The 15,810-nt window shown below is 44.4% G+C and overlaps 1 protein-coding gene across 4 annotated transcripts in view; it reads left to right on the forward strand.

Moving 5' to 3' along the window:
* Positions 1 to 15,810, forward strand: part of LOC119962771 (phospholipid-transporting ATPase ID-like) — a 348,272-nt gene that overhangs the window by 280,192 nt on the left and 52,270 nt on the right. For all 4 annotated transcript variants that reach the window (XM_038790831.1, XM_038790829.1, XM_038790830.1 and 1 more), the window contains 3 exons: positions 1,857 to 1,995; positions 3,762 to 3,942; positions 14,758 to 14,981. In XM_038790831.1, coding sequence (XP_038646759.1) covers positions 1,857 to 1,995; positions 3,762 to 3,942; positions 14,758 to 14,981 — 544 coding nt within the window. The remainder of the gene's footprint in view (positions 1 to 1,856; positions 1,996 to 3,761; positions 3,943 to 14,757; positions 14,982 to 15,810) is intronic.

The following is a 15,810-nucleotide window of genomic DNA, read 5'->3' on the forward strand; positions in this document are numbered from 1 at the left end:
CAGAGAAGGTTTACCAGATTAATGTCTGCAATGGAAAGTTGTGTGGAAAGTTTGGACAGGCTATGTTGTATCTGCTGGAGTTTAGAAGAGTAGGAGGCAATGTGATCTATGCATATACGATCCTGAGGGGTCTTGGCAGGGCGGATGAGGAGAGGATATTTCCTCCTTTGGGTGACTCTAGAATTAGGGGGTTACTGTTTAAAAATAAAGAGTTGCCCATTTAAAACAGAGATTAGGCAAAACCCTTTCATTCAGAGGGTTTGTGAGTCTTTAAAACTCTCTTTCTGAAAAGGTTGTGGAGGCAGTCTGAATATTTTTAAGGCAGAGGTGGATATATTCTTGGTAAGTAAGGAATGATAGATTATTGGGGGTAAGTGTGAATTTACAGTGCAGAGGGAGGCCATTCAGCCCATTGAGTCTGCACCGGCCCTTAGAAAGAGCACCCTACTTAAGGCCATGCCTCCACCCTATCCTCATAACCCAGTAACCCACCCAACCTTTTGGACACTAAGGGGAAATCTTGCATGGCCAATCCACCTAACCTGCACAGCTTTGGACTTTGGGAGGAAACCGGAGCACCTGGAGGAAATCCACGCAGACATGGGGAGAAAGTGAAAACTCCATACAGTCACATGAGGCTGGTCCCTGGAGCTGTGAGTCAGCAGTACTAACCACTGCGCCACAATACCACCTGATTTGTGGTTACTATCAGAACAACCGTAAGTGAGGATGATGATGTAGAACTTCAGAAGGACATAGATTGGTTGGTGGAATAGATTATATTGAATGGCAGAGCAGGCTCAGTGGGCTGAAGGACCTATTCCTATGTTCCTAAATCCAATTGGAAATTCAGGAGCAACATCTTTACCCAAGACATGGTAAGAATATGAAACTTGCTGCTACAGAGAGTTTATTTTTCTATTTATTCATGGGATGTGGACACAGCTGCTTGGCATTTTATTGTCCATCCCTAGTTGTTCTTGAAATGAATGGCTTGCTAGACTATTTCAGAGGACAGTTAAGAGTCGACCACATTGAGGGCAGCATGGTGGCGCAGTGGTTAGCACTGCAACCTCACGGCGCCGAGGTCCCAGGCTCGATCATTGCCCTGGGTCACTGTCCGTGTGCCGTTTGCACATTCTCTCCGTGTTTGCGTGGGTTTTGCCCCCACAACACAAAGATGTGCAGGGTAGGTGGATTGGCCACACTAAATTGCCCCTTAATTGGAAAAATGAATTGGGTACTCTAAATTATTTAAAAAGAAGAGTGAACCACATTGCTGTGAGTCTGGAGTCACATGTAGGCCAGACCAAGTAAGGGTGGTGGATTTCCTTCCCTATCGGACATTAGTAACCAGATGGGTTTTCTAATGACAATCGCAAATGGTTTCATGGTCATAATTAGATGTTTAATTTCAGGTTTCTGTTGAATTCAAATTTCACCATCTGGGAACCTAGGTTCCTGGAGCATTGCCCTGGGTTTCTGAATTAGTAGCCCAGTGACAATACCACCACACTCCTGCCTCCCTCCCCTTAATCAGTAGTTGAAGCTAATGGTATGGATTCATTTAAGGGAAAGTTGGATATGAGGGAGATGGGGTTAGAGGATTATGATGGTGAATTAAGATGTGGAAAGGAGACTTGAATGGAACATAAACACCGCCATCGACTGGTTGGGACAAACTAGTTGTTCATTGGCCTGTTTCTGTGCTATGTATGTAAATTTTACATATTAAGTGAGAACTTTATTTATATTTTAGTAGAATATCAAATGACTACTTTTCCTTCTCAACACACAAAGTGCAAGTTAATATAATTTTCCTTCAAGTCATGTAATTAACACTCTTATATACATAGAAAAGCCTCAGCAACAATGAAAGAGCAGGACCAAGCCGAAGATGAAGTAATCAGCATCAAGCAGCCAAAGAAACAGTTTTTCCTACCCGAAGAACATGTTGATGGGGAGTATGGGCTTGTGATCAATGGAGATACGCTGGTAAGAAATCTTTGCATAACACCTTTTAAGTTATGTAATTGTTCCTTTTGTTTATTGAAGAATAGGATTTGAATGTGATTATTGAGAAACTGGGCAGAATTCCCATGCTGTTGCTCATGTTAACCCAGAAAATATAATGAGGTTGAAAATCTGTCATTCATCTGGGGGAAATATGCCAGGAGGTGCAACTGCCAGCTTTTCATGACACCAGGATTGAGCCGGGGGGGGGGGGGGGGGGGGGGTCCTGCCCTGAGGAGGTGAGGTGCAGGTGGCTCAAGAACCCCCAAACAGGCAAGTTGGGGCATTGGGAGGGTCCGGGGATTGCGTTCGGAATCAAGATATCGGGGCACCATTTAAAAATGGTGCCCCAAACACTCTCTGCACTGATGAACACATCTCCTCAGTCCAGGAAGTGAAGGTAAGGCACGAGTCCCGAAAGAATAGCAGAGTCCCGTTTGATAGCGGGGTTGTTTTGAGTGCTACAAGCGTCGGGAAACACCCTGCTAAACCCGCACACAACAGAACTTTTTTTTCATTAAATCGCACCTCATATGACTAGCTTCCTATCAGGCCCATACAAAGTACTGAGTGACTACATTCATCCTTTCTTGTTAATTTTCAAAGAATTCAGACAACAAAATTATGAACTAACAATTAACCCTGCATGGTAATGTATGGCATCCATTGTTAACAGAAGATACCATGCCAGATCAAAAAGTGGAATTCTGTATGTGCTGGAAATCTGAAATGAAAACAGAAAATGCTGGAAATACAGGCAGCATCTGAGAGAGAAATAGAGTTAACATTTCAGGTTGATAACCTGTCATCAGAACAGTGAAAAGTTAGAGATTTCATTGATTTTGAGCAAAGAATGGGTGGGACAAAGACAAAGAAAGGTTTGTGATAGGGTGGAAGACAGGAGACAGAAGAGTGAAGCCAAAGGGAATTATGATGGGGCAAAAAAAGAGACAACAAAATAAAGATGTGTCTAGAGTAGGTGTGCTGCTGTTTGAAACAGAAATAAGAGAAAATACGTAAAGTAAAGGAAACAAAATAAGGGAAATAATTTACAGTATGAAATTGTTGAATTCAGTGTTGAGACCTAAAGGCTGCAAGTGCCTAATCGAAAGATGAGATGCTGTTCCACAAGCTTACATAGAGCTTTACTGGAACAGTGCAGCAGGGGAAGGACTGAGAGTCTGTGTGAGAGGAAGGTGGAGAATTAAAATGACAGGCCACTGGAAGCTTGGGGTTATGCTTACAGACTGAACAGTTATTCTGCAAATCAGTCAGCCAATCGTTGATCCGTGTTTGATCTACCCAGTAGAGAAGATCACATTGTGAGCGGCGAATACAGTATACTAAATTTTAAAACGTACACATCAATCACTGCTTCACCTGGAAAAAGTGGAACATTGGATGGTAAAGAGAGAGGGCAATAAAAGACAGGTATAACAGTTCCTGCATTTGCATGAAAAAGTGCTGAAGGAAGGGTGTTGAGAGCAATGGAAGAATAGACTGGGGTATCAGGAAGGGAGGAGAAGGAAAGATGTGTTTGGTGGTGGCACCAGCACTGGCTCCTTATTACAGAGCTGCTGTCAGAGCTTTTAAAATCACTGCTATACAGTGAATGCATAATTTAACCCTTTGAATGTTGAATTCCTTTATATTGTTCCTATCTTGTGCATACTGTATGTGAGATAATGAATATTTGCTGAATTAGTTAATTAAGTAGATTTGGTAATATGTATTTTATCCAAAAACAGGCACATGCTTTAGAAGACTTGGAAGTAGAATTCCTAAAAGCAGCTTGCCTTTGTAAAACTGTTATCTGTTGTCGTGCAACTCCCCTTCAGAAAGCTCAGGTGGTAGAACTGGTGAAAAAGTATAAGAAAGCAATAACACTGGCAATTGGGGATGGTGCAAATGATGTCAGCATGATCAAAGGTAAGTGAGAAAGTGAGAAATAATACTGAATTGGATGTTCTGATTTTCTTGCCGCAATCCAACTCTATAACAACATCGCTGAAACAAAAAGTAATTATTATCATTAAGAAACATTAAGAAGCTAAATGAAACAACTAACTGTGATTACTGGACTTCTTTTGAATAATGGTAGAGACGAGATTAGGGTGGGGTGCGAGCAGACTGTCGGCGGGTGGGTTTGGTCACCCTCTCTGTGGGGGAAGGGGGTATGTGTGTGTGTGTGTGAGACGGGGGGTTGGTGTCGGGCATGGTGCTGGTTACTCACCCTGGCCACCCTGAGGAAGTCATGCAGCTTTTTACGGCACTGTGGGCCAGTCCTGGTAGCGGGGCTCACGGCCTCTGCCACCTGCACCCAGGCCGGGTGTACGGCGGCGGGTGACAGTCTCCTTCCCACCTCGGGAGCAGGGTGCCCTGCCTTTCCTCCATAGCATCCAGCAAAGTCTCGAGCTCCGCATCTGCAACATGGGGTAAAGCTCTTTGGGGTGCTATCGTCTTGGCTGGTATGAGTGTGTGGGGAATGCAGTGCTTACATGCAGCTGCAGCTTGTCAGTCTCCCAAGTGCCAATCCCGACACCGGCGAATTAAATGCTGTTTTGCATTGGAATTGCACTAGGACAAAGAACAAAGAAAATTACAGCACAAGAAGCCTGCACCAAACATGCTGCTCATCTGAACTAAAACCCCCTACCCTTCCAGAGACCATATTCGTCTATTACCATCCTTTTCATGTCTTCGTCAAGACGCCCCTTAAAAGTCACTATCATATTCAGTTGAAATATTGTGTCCAGTTCTAGTCGCCTCACTATAGTAAGGATGTGAATGCTTTGGAGAGGGTACAGGAGAGATTTACCAGGATGCTGCCTGGACTGGAGGGCATGTCTTATGAAGAAAAGTTGAGGGAGCTAGGGCTTTTCTCACTGGAGCGAAGAAGGCAGAGAGATGACTTGATAGAGGTGTACAAGGTGATGAGAGGTGTGGATAGCCAGAGTCTTTTCCCCAGAGTGGAAATGGCTGTCACAAGGGGGCATAATTTTAAGGTGATTGGAGGAAGGTATAGGGAAGATGTCAGAGGTAGGTTCCTTACACAGAGAGTGGTGGATATGTGGAATGCACTGCCAGATAAGGTGGTGGAGTCAGAGTCTTTCGGGACATTTAAGCGACTCTTAGACAGGCACATGGACAGCAGTAAATTGAAGGGGTGTACGTTAGGTTGATCTTAGATTAGGATAAATGGTCGGCACAACATCGTGGGCTGAAGGGCCTGTACTGTTCTACGTTCTATGTTTATGCTCTATATCTGCTTCCACTACCTCCCCCGGCAGCGAGTTCCAGGCTTCCACCACCCTCTGTGCACAAATCCCTGCCTCGCCCATTTCCTTTAAACCTTACCCCTCGCACCTTAAACCTATGCCCTTAGTAATTGACTCTTCCACCCTGGGAAAATGCTTCTGACTATCCACTCCGTCCATGCCCCTCATTATCTTGTAGACTTCTATCAGGTCACCCCTCAACCTCCGTCGTTCCAGTGACAACAAACCAAGTTTCTTCAGCCTCCCCTGATAGCTAATGCCTTCCATATCGGGAACATCATGGTAAATCTTTTCTATACCCTCTCCAAAGGCTCCAAATCCTTCTGGTAGCGCGGCGACCAGAATTGAACACTATATTCCAAGTGCAGACTAATTAAGGTTCTATAAAGCTGCAACATTACTTCCAATTTTTAAACTCAATTACCCGGCCAATGACGGCATGTACGCTGTATGCCTTCTTGACTACCTTCTCCACCTGCTTTGCCACTTTCAGTGACCTGTGCACCGGTACTCCCAGATCTCTCTGTCTATCAATACTCTTAAGGATTTTGCCATGTACTTTATATTTCCCATCTGTATTAGACCTTCCAAAATGCATCACCTCACATTTGTCTGGCGTAAACTCCATCTGCCATCTCTCCGCCCAAGTATCCAACCGATCTATATCCTGCTGTATCCTCTGACGGTCCTCATTGCTATCCGCAATTCCACCAACCTTTGTGTCGTCCGCAAACTTACGAATCAAACCAGTTACATTTTCCTCCAAATTATTTATATATATTACAAACAGCAACGGTCCCAGCACTGATCCCTGAGGAACACCACTAGTCATAGCCCTCCATTCAGAAACCTTGCACTGCTACGCTCTGTCTTCTATGACCGAGCCAGTTCTGTAACCATCTTGCCAGCTCACCTCTGATCCCGTCCGACTTCATCTTCTGTACCAGTCTGCCATGAGCGATCTTGTCAAATGAAGTCCATGTAGACAACATACACTGCCCTACCTTCATCAATCATCTTCGTCACTTCCTTGAAAAACTTGATCATGTTAGTGAGACACAACCTCGCCTTCACAAAACATGTTGCCTCTCATCAATACGTTGACTCATTTCCAATTTGGGAGTAAATCCTGCCTTAAAGAATCCTTTCCATAATTTCTCTACCACTGACATAAGGCTCACCGGCCTGGAATATCCTTGCTAACCTTCTTAAACAAAGGAACAACATTGGCTATTAACCAATCCTCTGGAACATCTCTTGTATCCAGTGAAGATACAAAGATTTCTCTCAAGGCCCCTGCAATTTCCTCCCTTGCCCCTCTCAGTATTCTGGGGTATATCCCATCATACCCAGTGGACTTGTCAACCTTAATGTTTTTCAAGACCCCCAATACCGCCTCTTTTTTGATGTCAACATGACCCAAACTATCTACACACCCTTCCCCAGCCTCACCATCCACCAAGTCCTTCTCTTTGGTGAGTACTGACACAAAGTACTCATTTAATACCTTGCCCATTTCCTCTGACTCCACGCATAGATTCGCTCCCCTGTCCTTGAGTGGATCAACCCTCTCCCTGGCTACCCTCTTGCTCTTTACATATGTGTAAAAAGCTTTGGGATTTTCCTTAATCCTGCTGGCCATGACTTTTCGTCCCCCTTTTAGCCCTCCTGACTCCTTGCTTACGTTTATTTCTACTTTATTTATATTCCACCATTGCTTTGTATGTTCCCAGACTCGCCTTGACACATGCTTCCTTTTTCTTTTTGTCTAGACTCATAATATCTCTCATTATCCTAGGTCCCCAAAATGTGCCATACTTATCCTTCATCCTTACAGAAATGTGCCAGTTCTGAATTCCTATTAACTTACACTTGAAAGCCTTCCACATGCAAGATGTTGATTTGCCCTCAAACATCTACCTCAATCTACATTCTTCAGTTCCTGCCGAATATTGTTGTAATAATAATAGTAATAATAATAATGATAATAATCACTTATTGTCACAAGTAGGCTTCAATGAAGTTACTGTGAAAAGCCCCTAGTTGCCACATTCCGGCTCCTGTTCGGGGAGGCTGGTACGGGAATTGAATCGGTGCTGCTAGCATTGCTCAGCATTGTACTGGATTACAAGCCAGCTGTTTAGCCCACTGTGCTAAAGAAGCCTTTCCCCAATTTAGCACCTTCACCTGAGGACTACGCTTATCTTTATCCATCAGTACCCTAAAGCTTACTGAATTGTGGTCACTGTTCCCGAACTACTCCCCTACTGAAACGTCAACCACCTGGCCGGGCTCATTCCCTAATACCAGGTCCAGTACGGCACCATCCCTACTTGGACTACCTACATACTGTTTCAAGAAGTCCTGAGCTCTACCCATATTGCCTCGCTGTATGGAGTACAGCTGTGTTATTCTCCTTAACGAGTAGTGCAACTCCCTCACCCTTTCTATATCCCCTCTATTCCACCTGAAACATCTGGATCCTGGAACTTTAAATGCCAATCCTGTCCTTCCCTGAACCAAGTCTCTGTGATGGCAACAACATCATAGTTCCACGTACTAATCCAAGCTCTAAGTTTATCTGACATGTTGCATTCTTATATTGAAACAAATGCGCTCCAGCCCATTGGACTCTCTTTGATCAGCAAGCACACCCTGCCTGCTCTTCCTCTGAGTCTCACTGGCTCTACTCTCTAGTTTCCCTTCTGTTAATTCACCTTTGCTTTGGTTTCCACCCCCCATGCCAAACTAGTTTAAATCCACCCGTGTGACACTAGCAAACCTCTCGGCCAGAATATTTATGCACCTCCAATTTGGATGCAACCCGTCCTTGTTGTACAGGTCCCACCTGCCCAGAAGAGATCCCAATGGTCCAGATATCTTAAACGCTACCTCCTACACCAGCTGTTTAGCCACATGTTGAGCTGTACTGTCTCCCTATTTCTGGCCTCACTGGCATGAGGCACAGGGAATAATCCTGAGATTACAATCCTAGAGGTCCTGCTTTTTAACTTTCTAACTCCCGAAACTACTGCTGCAGGACCTTGTCACTCTTCCTACTTATGTCGTTCGTATCAATGTGTATCACGACCTCTGGCTGTTCACCCTCTCCCTTCAGAATGCTTTCTGTCTATTCTGAGACACCGTGGACCCTGGCACAAGGGAGGCAACATACCATCTTGGAGTCTCTTTCATGTCCACAGAAGCCCCTATCTGTACCCCTAACTATACAGGGCCCTATAACTATTACTCGAGCGCTCTTTATCCTCCCCTGCTTAACAACAGTGGCAGCTCGGTGCCACTGCTCTAGCTATTGCTGCTCTTATCTCCTGATAGGCCATCCTCCCCCAACAGTATCCAAATGGTATCCTTGTTAGAGAGGGGGACGACCACAGGGGATTCCTGCACTGCTTCTGGCGGACACCCATCCATCTGCTTCGTTCCACATGGTACCGATGCTAGCCCATTAAAGGATTCTGAATTGCTCTGGGACCAGCGCTGCTTTCGAAGTCGTAGAACACCACCGATTCAGTCCCAGCATCTGTTCTTATTCCCTGTAACGGAGAATCCGGCCCCAATTTACTAAAAGCTGCGTACGGTTGGTGTTGGCCAGGTTGTTATTTAATGGTGAAGAACGAATGAACTAGTACACTTATCCAGCAGTGCTGTTGCAGAGGGAATACAAGAGTTTGTAACTAGGACTGTGATTCTCCCAAATTAATTCTAAGTGGCGCCGCCAGCAGGAAAACTGGTGTGTTTCCTGTTCGCGCTGGCGGTGCTGCTGCGTTGGGATTCAATGGCACTTTGAAACTTTTATGGGGGAGGGGTGGGTTTTGCGTGGGACTTAAGAGGGCAGGGCTTAAACCCATTGACAGGTCCCTCGTCTCAGGAATAGCCTTTGAAATAACCTGTCAGGCAATCGGCTTGCAAAAGGTAGTGGACCATGAAATTGAATATAAACAATGCAGTCAAAGCTTTTAGGCTTCTCAGCTTGCCAAGAGGCTTGAAAAAGTTAAAAGGGAATGGGATTGACTGTGAAAAACACACCTCAAAGACTTTTACCATCATCTGACACATCACTGATCTAGACATGCTGGGGGACTTCCTGTGGTGGCCATGGAGTGAGCCGTTGCACATTTGATGGGCCCACTCAAGGTAGTATATTTACCCCATCTGAAGGGCAAAGGTTTGGATGTAAAGAGGTGTAGGAGTACATGAAGAAGGTGTAATTCCTCTGGTGGGGCTGGTGGTTGGATCCACAAACTAGGAGTGGGACGAGAAGAGAGGAGCTGTTGGAACAGGAGATTCATCGTGTTGCACCACAGTTAAAGGTGGCAGAAGGTAAGGGGCTCGTTCTGCCTGCCCAGTGGTCAACAGAGCAGTTGGTGGAATTTCTGAATGCTAAGTTCAGCCATCAGAGGAAGGAGGCTCTAGAGGAACTGCCCAAAGTGGTGGAGCCAGTTAAAGCAGGTGTCGAGCAGAGGCTGGAGTCCCAGGGCCAGGAGATCCAGAAAGTGGAGGAGGCGGTCAGGGAGCACGAGGACCATCTGGCATCATGAGTGGTTGAGGTGGGGGGTGATGCGGGAGACCCAGAAGAGGCTTAAGGAGCAGGTGGAGGATCTGGAGAACTGTTCCAGAAGGCAAAATTTGAGGATTGTGGTGATGCCCGAAGGGATCCAAAATGCAGAGTCGGCATGTATGTGGCCAAAATATTGGAGCTAATGGGGAAGGGGCCGGGAGGGTCGCGTGACATGGGCCGGGGGCTGGCTCAAAAAGGGATATGGTTGATCGGCAGGGAAGGGGGCGGGGAGTCCCCCGACCAGGCTGGTTACGTGAAACATGAGGGGACTGAATGGGCTGGTCAAGCGGTCCCGTGTGTTCGCGCAACTGAGGAGTCTGAAGGTGGACGTGGCCTTTTTACAAGAGACGCACTTAAAGATAAGGGATTAGACAAGGTTGAGGAAAGGATTGTGGGGCAGGTGTTCCACTCGAGACTTGACATGAAGACGAGGGGGGTGGCGGTGCTGGTGAATAAGCAGGTGGCATTCGAGGTGGGGAGCATTGTGGCAGGTCTGGAGGGGGAGGTTTGTGATGGTAAATCCGGGCGGGATTCTCTGTTTTGCCAGTGCCCAGGGGTTTCTCGATAGCATACGGCTGTCACACAATGGGAAACCCCATTGACCTGCCGGCGTAGGGGAGAATCCCACCGGTGGGTCGAGGCTGAAAACTGGCATGGCGGGGCGGAGAATCCAGGCCCCCATTTTGTCGTTCATGCTCGATTCAATGAGCCATCTCTAATCCCACCTGGAACTCTCAGCCCTGGAGAATCGCCCCTTAGGTATTTTTTGCATGTTGAAATTATAACCGGTAACAAAAAATTGATATTATCAGTTATTTTTGAATTGATTCCACATTTTGAACTTTTGATTGAGTGAATTTGCTTGAGTGGAACAATTGAGATCTTCAATTTAGTAGCCATTCAAGCTTTAATATTCAATGTCCTTGTACTCCTCATCGGAGTTAGATTATATAGCTATCTATGGTCTTCTCCACTCCAATTTGCTACAGTAATAGTGATCATTTAAATTAATTTAATATTTGCTCGAAAGACTTCTGACAATTTAACATTTTTATTCATTACAACTGAAACACCAATCTTTGAGAACAAGTAATTAATCTTGATACAGAAACAAACATTGAGGCAAAACCTCAAAAAGCCAGGTAATGTCTGCGGAAAAGAGATCAGTTGACATATTGGCCGGAATTCTCCATCTACGGAATTCTCCATTATATTGGCGCCCAGGGGTTTCCCAACGGCATGGGGCTGCCCCACAAAGGGAAACCCCATTGGCGGGCCGGCGTAACGGAGAATCCCGCCGGCCGGTCGGGGCGGAAATATGGCGCGGCAGGGCCGAGAATCCCGCCCATTGTGTTTTAACGGTTTGTGTTTTAACCTTTTCCATCTGTGGAAGCATCTGTACCTAAAAGGTTCATAGAATTTCTGCACAGATGCTCTCTGACCTGCCTGCAGTTGATTAGTTAATTTAACAATTGAGAATTAATTGGCAAGTGTTGGATTCCAGGACGAAAATCCAACATTTTGCAATTTATAAAACTGTGAGGAAAGGATACTTCAATACAGGAGTAATAACACTGAGCAATATGTATCTTTTATGTCAAAACAATTTTTAATCTAAACACAGGATCAATCACAGTTGCAGAAAAATTATAGATTTACATTTCACAGTTAAAACAGTTCTTAAATAAAAGTAAAATCTTTAACTTACTCCCTGCATCTGCCACTATATTCCAATTGAACAAACCAATATAGTTTAAAGTCCACTTATAAATAAAGTTTTTTTTTTAAAAATAAATTTAGATTACCCAATTATTTTTTCCAATTAAGGGGCAATTTAGCGTGGCCAATCCACCTACTCTGCACATTTTTGGGTTGTGGGGGCGAAACCCACGCAGACACGGGGAGAATGTGCAAACTCCACACGGACAGTGACCCAGAGCCGGGATCGAACCTGGGACCTCAGCGCCGTGAGGCGGTTGTGCTAACCACTAGGCCACCGTGCTGCCCTTACTTATAAATAAAGTTAACAATCGGGTTACTTGCTTTTCTCTGTGCAAAGATTTGTACAGAATCTTTCAGAAGCCAAATTAAAACCTGTCTTGTCAGATGAAAATCCGATGGCAAACTGCAAGCTACAGGCAGACCTGGCTCGCCCCTTAATTACATCATAAGGCAATCTTCGGTCTTCTCCCACAAATAGCTTTTGATCCAGGACTGAGCACCATCCCTCAAAAATACCACGGGGTTCATCCAAAATCAAAAATATATTTCATTAGCCATCTAACTGTGAGTGAATTAATGGTGAATATAAATGATTACCTCATTTTTACAACCCCTTAATCACAGCTTTAGCAGTCATACTGCCTGTATGTATCTTAAACATTTTTAACGTTTTTAATAACGTTTCTGCAACAAACATAAAGTATAATATATAACAATATCTTACATTCATCACACAAGGACTAATAATTTTGATGATGCTATTTGCTGTCATGGAAGGTAGAAAAATGTTTTTCCTTTAGATACACTTGATTCACTTTTATTTCAATGCTTAATTTTGATCCTGGTATCAGTCCTTTATTCTCAAATATTGAAAGTAAAATTTTGTTTCATATAACATTTCTCAGTTTCAATGTGTCTCCTTGCATTCTGCGAATTTTCAGTCCAATTAGTTTCTAAAATGCAGCTGGTTTTAAAAAAAAACTGCAGCATAGTCACGTCTTTCCATTAAAATGGAGCCACTTTAGCATGATATCAAAAATAGATGAATAAAAATTGCAAACATTTCAAATAGATAGAGACTATGATTGAGTGCGAGAGTTTAAATTTAAAAAAATGTATTGGTGAAGCTTGAAAGGGGAAGAAATGCCATACATAATTGAGGGGAAGGGTTAGAATGGGGATAGATAAAGGGCCCAGAAATAGAAGCACCAGGGCCCATATGATTTCTCTTCCTGGCTCTGATCCTGACTTGGAACAATGGGTATGATCTAGTGGCCATGCCCACCCTGAACTGGGGCGCAACGTGGTCAGTAGATGCCGGTAGAGGCCTCTGCCGGATTTACCCAGCTTACCACACATCGTGAGATATAACGGGATAGAACATAGAACAGTACAGCACAGAACAGGCCCTTCGGCCCTCAATGTTGTGCCGAGCCATGATCACCCTACTCAAACCCACGTATCCACCCTATACCCGTAACCCAACAACACCCCCTTTAACCTTACTTTCATTAGGACACTACGGGCAATTTAGCATGGCCAATCCACCTAACCCGCACATCTTTGGACTGTGGGAGGAAACCGGAGTACCCGGAGGAAACCCACGCACACAGGGGGAGGACGTGCAGACTCCACACAGACAGTGACCCAGCCAGGAATCGAAACTGGGACCCTGGAGCTGTGAAGCATTTATGCTAACCACCATGCTACCCTGCTGCTTGCAAGACGTCACAATCCAAATGCCACCCATTGTGGGCGGGTCAGTATTTGGCAAATCTGCATATTACAGTGAACGACTAGTCTCACTCTAATATGAGCTTGCTTGATCTACCCAAGGCTTTGGGATCTATCCCCTTCACCACAGAGACGTTAAATAAGCACTGTTCAGTACTGGTCCATACAAATGGGGACCACGGATGACGGCACCTGGTGGGGGAGTCTCCCAGGGGTTTGAAGGCACGCAGGTGGTTGACCTCTGGGCAGGGTGGCACTCTGGTACTGTTGGTGCCACTTCGGCACCTTGCCACTGCCAGGGTGCGCTCTGAAACTCAATCAGTAGATGGGTAATAAATGCTATCCTTGCCAGTGATACCCACATTCCACAAATTAATTCACAACAATTATATTAGGATTTAAAACATTAAATCACAATGAGTGTTTGCTTAAACATGGTTTTGTATTACCTTCAGTTTGCATGGTTATGGGTAACCTAATCAAGCTTTTTAAAATAATAAAGGAATTTGAGAGGATCATTACAATTTCTCTGATGGAGGAATCCAAAATAAGGGACATCATCTTAATATTAGAGCTTTGCCATTTCAGAATGAAATCAAGAAAAATGTCTTCTGACAGAAAATCTAGAATTTTCTTCTAAATTGCTGGGCATACAGTGTCAATTCAAATTTTCCCACTGACTTCCAGGTTATTTTATCAGGAGTTTGACCAGTAATACCCCAGTCAAACGCTGCTATTGAAACTACCTGCGTCTCCCTGTTGTTGTTCCCAGAGAAGCCAGCCACATGCCAGGCCGCCTTTCCATCAGGGATTTAAAATTAACTTGATAGAATTTAAAGCACTGGAATTAACTTGACTCTAACTGGACAGAAATGAGCTCATACCATGTTTCCTTTATAACACCACTTGCCTTTTAGTAAAGGCTCTTCCTTGTGTCTGAAATAGATGTTAGGCTTTTTGTACTGGGACATGCACCACGTTCCTTGACCTCAACAGTGTGAGATCTTTCTGATTGTTGTTGCAATTGCCAAATGTGAACCAGATGCCCACATACAGCTGCCCAGCTGAAACGGGAGGAAAACAACAGCTGCCAGGAGGGCTATAGCACAATTTTGCACAGCAGGGTACCATGAGCAGATATTGAATGAATGATCCAAGGCGTGTGGGTAAGTTGTTGCGAAGGGATTTCTGGAGGATTTCAATTCAGAAAGCAGGAGGCTAGGGCAGGGAAGGCTTGAACTTTTCTTGTGTATCCTGGAGGAACATTCCTACGTAAAAGAGAAATTAATGGAATGTTAGTCATTTCAAAGATTCTGGTTCATGATCCTCTGGTTCGTTATTCACTCTTCTCCCATTTTATCTTTAATAATGTTCCAGAATCTTTTCAAAGATGTAAAGTTATTTAAATATTTTTTTTTCATATTCCTACAGCTGCTCACATTGGAGTTGGTATAAGTGGCGAGGAAGGAACACAGGCTGTCCTTTCAAGTGATTTCTCCTTTGCTCAGTTTCGTTATCTCCAGCGTCTATTATTAGTCCATGGAAGATGGTCGTATCTTCGCATGTGCAGATTTCTCCGTTATTTTTTCTATAAAAATTTTGCCTTCACATTTGTCCATTTTTGGTATGGATTTTTCTGTGGATTTTCAGCACAGGTGAGAACATTCCAAAAACTATTTATTTTCACTGATTCAACTCATACACAAATTGGAATTGATGCTGATCCACAGAGTGAGTAGAGAATTCTAGTGGAGCACTATGGCCTGGATTTTCCAGCCCCTCCCCCGCAGCGGGCTATTCGACGCTGTAGCCAGCGAGCAATGCAAATGATCATTGACTTTGGCAGGGCAAATATCAGGCAGCCAACGACGAGCCGCCTCTGCGGCCGGAAAACCTGCTGCAGGGTACCGGAAGTTGTTCCGTGCATTGAACGGGTTTACCAGTTGAAATCAGTTAGCAATGACAAATGAAAAATCTGATGTTAGGATCATTGACAGGAAGGTTAATTTTTCTAATTGGGTGTTAGTGGAGAGGTGCAACAACATCAGTGTCCTGAATTAACTAAGGTAACTTTAGCCCCAAATGCCTATATATTTGCATCAGCTACGATGCTAAAATGTAAATAATCTCACACATTAACTCACCCTATGTCGACCTAGCCTACATCTGTTTTTTACAGAGGGAGGGAGTGGGGTGCAGCAAGTTACAGAGAATGGATAATGCACAGTCAAGCAGTAGGTTGTTTATTTAAATATAAGTAGATGCTGAGTGCCTGAGATTTCATTCCTCTTCCAACTTTTGCAGGGAAACCTAGTAGCTGAAGGGAGGAAACAGCTGCTGTATAGAGGAAGTGTTTTTCCAGCACTGCTTGTGGGTCAGGAGAAGCCATGAGTGTTTACATCAATCAGTCCCCAAGAAAACCTGTTTCAATGTCCCGTCAAGACCTTCTCCCTGTAATTTCCAATCACCAACCCCATCTATTCT

Source organism: Scyliorhinus canicula, chromosome 3, assembly GCF_902713615.1.
Source record: "Scyliorhinus canicula chromosome 3, sScyCan1.1, whole genome shotgun sequence".
Classification (NCBI taxonomy): Eukaryota; Metazoa; Chordata; class Chondrichthyes; order Carcharhiniformes; family Scyliorhinidae; genus Scyliorhinus; species Scyliorhinus canicula.